Source organism: Magnolia sinica, chromosome 4 (assembly GCF_029962835.1).
Source record: "Magnolia sinica isolate HGM2019 chromosome 4, MsV1, whole genome shotgun sequence".
NCBI lineage: Eukaryota > Viridiplantae > Streptophyta > Magnoliopsida > Magnoliales > Magnoliaceae > Magnolia > Magnolia sinica.
The window spans coordinates 95,805,427-95,808,932 of record NC_080576.1 but is presented as its reverse complement, the minus strand read 5'-3'; the positions used below and the strand labels follow the sequence as shown (position 1 = coordinate 95,808,932).

The 3,506-nt window shown below is 42.7% G+C and overlaps 1 protein-coding gene across 1 annotated transcript; it reads right to left on the bottom strand.

Moving 5' to 3' along the window:
• Window positions 1-220: 220 nt before the first annotated feature.
• On the bottom strand, window positions 221-2,593 carry LOC131244602 (aldehyde oxidase GLOX-like). The gene has a single exon (XM_058244107.1). It carries the CDS (start codon window positions 2,577-2,579, stop codon window positions 951-953), a length of 1,629 nt encoding a protein of 542 aa, XP_058100090.1. The 5' UTR covers window positions 2,580-2,593; the 3' UTR covers window positions 221-950.
• Window positions 2,594-3,506: the final 913 nt, after the last annotated feature.

Below are 3,506 nucleotides of genomic sequence, written 5' to 3'. Positions count from 1 at the left end.
GAATGGCCAAAAATGCGGCGAATCATAGATGCATCCTGATACTCGGAGTAATGCGAGAAATACCGGTAAGTCATGAATACTATCAAATTGTACCCAGCGTGTAATCACGAGCATGAATGTTACTCAGTAAGCCACGAGCCAGGAAGGAAATCCAAACGTAGTTTTCTTCCAGCTTTACAACTTACACCTTATTTTAAAAAAGTAAGTACAAAGACTACATTGACGAGAGTAGAAAGAGAGAAAGAAGGCCACGTTCTTTCTTTTATTTTGTAGTGACAAAAGCTAAAACCGACACTTCTTCTTCTTACCTGTGAATCCTCACCTTTTCTTCCCAAAAGAAAACAAAAGTCACAAGAATCTGATCTTACACCTCCCATTTCTCCTTCTCCTTATTCATCTCCTTTTACAAATTCACTAAATAAAAAAACAAGAGAGAAATGTTCACATGCAACCTATCATGCATGTGAGAAATCCACACTGTCCCAGTAGGTTAGCCCCACGAAAAAGATCGTCTTATACTAAATTCAACCCAACCACTCTAATCAAATGGGCCACACCAGGGGAAATATTGTATATTTGCAAATAAATAACAAAATACAATTGTGGTCTGGTTGATGAGTAGATGAGGCTTATTTTTTAAGAAGATATTACACGTGATGGGCCCAACCTATTGGATGGTTTAGATTTTGCACTTACATGATATATTGGAAGTTATTCACTTGGTGTATGGAAAATTATCTTCCAACCAGTTGCCTGTTATCATGTCTCATATATAGTCTGGAAAGCCACTTTCTACACCCATTTCTTTTCATTCCATTACACCCAATTTCCATTTTGGAATAAAAATAGTACAAAATTATAACATTTAAATGAAAAGAATTGGGTATAAAATCATATTTTCTATAAGAAATTTGTATATATGTATATATATAAAAGAAAAATAGACAAAATTACTGTATGTGAACCCAGATTCCCTCACTTGGAATCCCACCATGAACAACAAACAGTAAATAATTACCAGGTGGTGCAATCACAGCTGCATTTGGGGCCGATACGCTGATTTCATACGTCAAACCCGATACCTTCTTTGCCAAAAGACCACTCCCCAACACTATCAATCTTTGATTCATGGAGTATGAATGTGTAGCAAATGACGGCGCCACCATTGTCACTGAAACTCCCTTCGGATTCAGCAGCAGCGATACCTGAAACTGAATAACTAGATTCCCACCATAATTCAGCTTGGTTTGTGCAGTGGGTGTTACAATCTTAGGCCGGAAACCAGAATAGGATGACTCCATATACGGCGGCGAGAACGCTTCCAAGCTTAGTTCAGTGGGGTACTGAACACCTGAGAACACATACTTGATATGAGGATTGCTTCCGCCAATCAAAACCCGTCCGTCGCGAAGTAAAATAGCAGTTGAATGATAAAGGCGAGGAATCTTTGATGGGTTTTGCACTTCAAATCGAGATCCAGCTCGATTATTTGGCTTGTATATGACAGGACTAGTCGCCGGATCGCGGCCCAATTCCCATCCAGCAGTCCCCGACGAAGCGCCATTGATGATGAGAACGTATCCGTTCGGAAGCAAGACCATATCTCCCATCACTCTCGAAATTGGCATAGTCTCCATCGTCCATTGTGGAGATTGATCGGTGATTTTCAACCGTCCACAAGTATTTAAAGCTTTGATAAAATTGCCCTTATTCGCTTGATTGAAGGACCCGATCGGGGCCCCGCCACAGACTAGAACTTCCGCCTCTTTGAAATTCTTCAATGGAAGCAGAACCGAGGAGCCTGTGCTCGGGTAGCACCGAGGATCGCCACCTGGCATTTTTGGGTATGTTCTTACAATGGCATTGTTGCGGTAGTTGAATAAGATAGCCCGATTATTTGAGAAAATGAATAAATTCCCATCGACGTTGAGATGAACGAACGGGTAGAGATTGTTCTCTTCAGGATCCCTTGTTTGTTGTAGAAATGGAAGAGAGAAAACTCGATCCATACCGTTGGATTTTGGGTAGAATTCGTAATTGAATTGTCGACGGCCACCGATTATGATGGCGCACCCATTGGGTAGTATCTGATTTGTTGCGTACCATCGCCGTACACCTAATGCTGTTGGTTTCTCTTCCCAATCACAATTATCACATGGGGTGAAGATCCTGACCGTTCGATCTCCATCATTGAATCCTCCAGTCTGGATCAAGCGGCCATCGGGTGCTACTGTGCCAGATGAACACCACGTGTCAGTTAAGATCATGAGCGGTCGGATCGAATTCGTGGCCACGTCATACTCAGCTGAATGTGCTGAGCAGTCGATCTTGACGGCGTTGTCATTGGGATCGTTCCGGCACTTGCCGTCCGGTAGTGAGAGGTTTGAACGGCCGAAATCGGTCCGATCGAAAATGACCACACGATCATTGCTTAGTAGCTGCATGTGCATGGCGGATATGCCGATAGAGGGTTTGAGAAGGGTCCACTGGCCTCCGGCGGCGTGTGTCAGATTCCGGTGAAGAGTTCCGGTTAAGAGAATGAAGTGAAAGAAGAGGAGAAATGAGATTGGAAGAGCCATTTTGAGGGGCAAAAGGAAAGGCGGGAGTTGCTGATATGCATGTGTGGTGAGAGCTTTTAAAATGGTTGAGGTGATAGGTAGCACGTGCCAGAAAAGCGCGAGCGTGTGAAATTTTCTCTACCCGAGCAAATCGCATCATATTCGGGATTTTACACGTTGGGCCATTGTTCGGTAATCCAAGTGGGTTATCTGACGGGCCCCACCATCAATAATCTTTGGGTTTTGAGATTTTCTTTAAATTAATGAGTAATCGGCGTATTATCAGCAGATAAGTAGCGAGTCATGAATAATTCATGAATTGTTCAATAACGTATGGAATTTTCCAACCGACGGTGGAGATGACCTTAAAAATCTTCCAATGAAAAAAATAATTCTAAATGGTGGTGATTATTTGCTTGATGGGGCACATTGGAATGGACCATTGCTGGAAGGCGTACTTATCCAGTAATCCTAGCCATCCAAATGGTGGCCATGGTACTGATGGTCAGAAGTTAAAATATTGATGGAAAATCAGACGGCTGCTATTGCATAAATTTTCAGCTACGGTCCATCCACCGTCAGGCCGATGATTTGGTTGATCTGAGGTTTTCATGCAACTATGACATGTGTACGATTGATGGGTCCTACTACTTTTAAAATGGTAGTAAACAAGCATTGGATTCTGGCTTCCCATTAGTTGGAAACCGTGTACTACAAGTGTTTCAGATCTTTGGGTTTTGAGATCAATGGTCCTGATCACACATCGATGGGCCCCACTTACACTCACGGTCATCAAAATTGTTCGTTCGTTTTCTATTCAACGGTAAACAAAGATATGATGGGGTAATTCTTGGAGTTCGGTGAGAAAGAATGGTCAAAAGAGTTCGTTTTACCTCTGTTGCGACTCAACTCCACCGTGTGTCCCCGCCCACTTGGGCTCACATGATA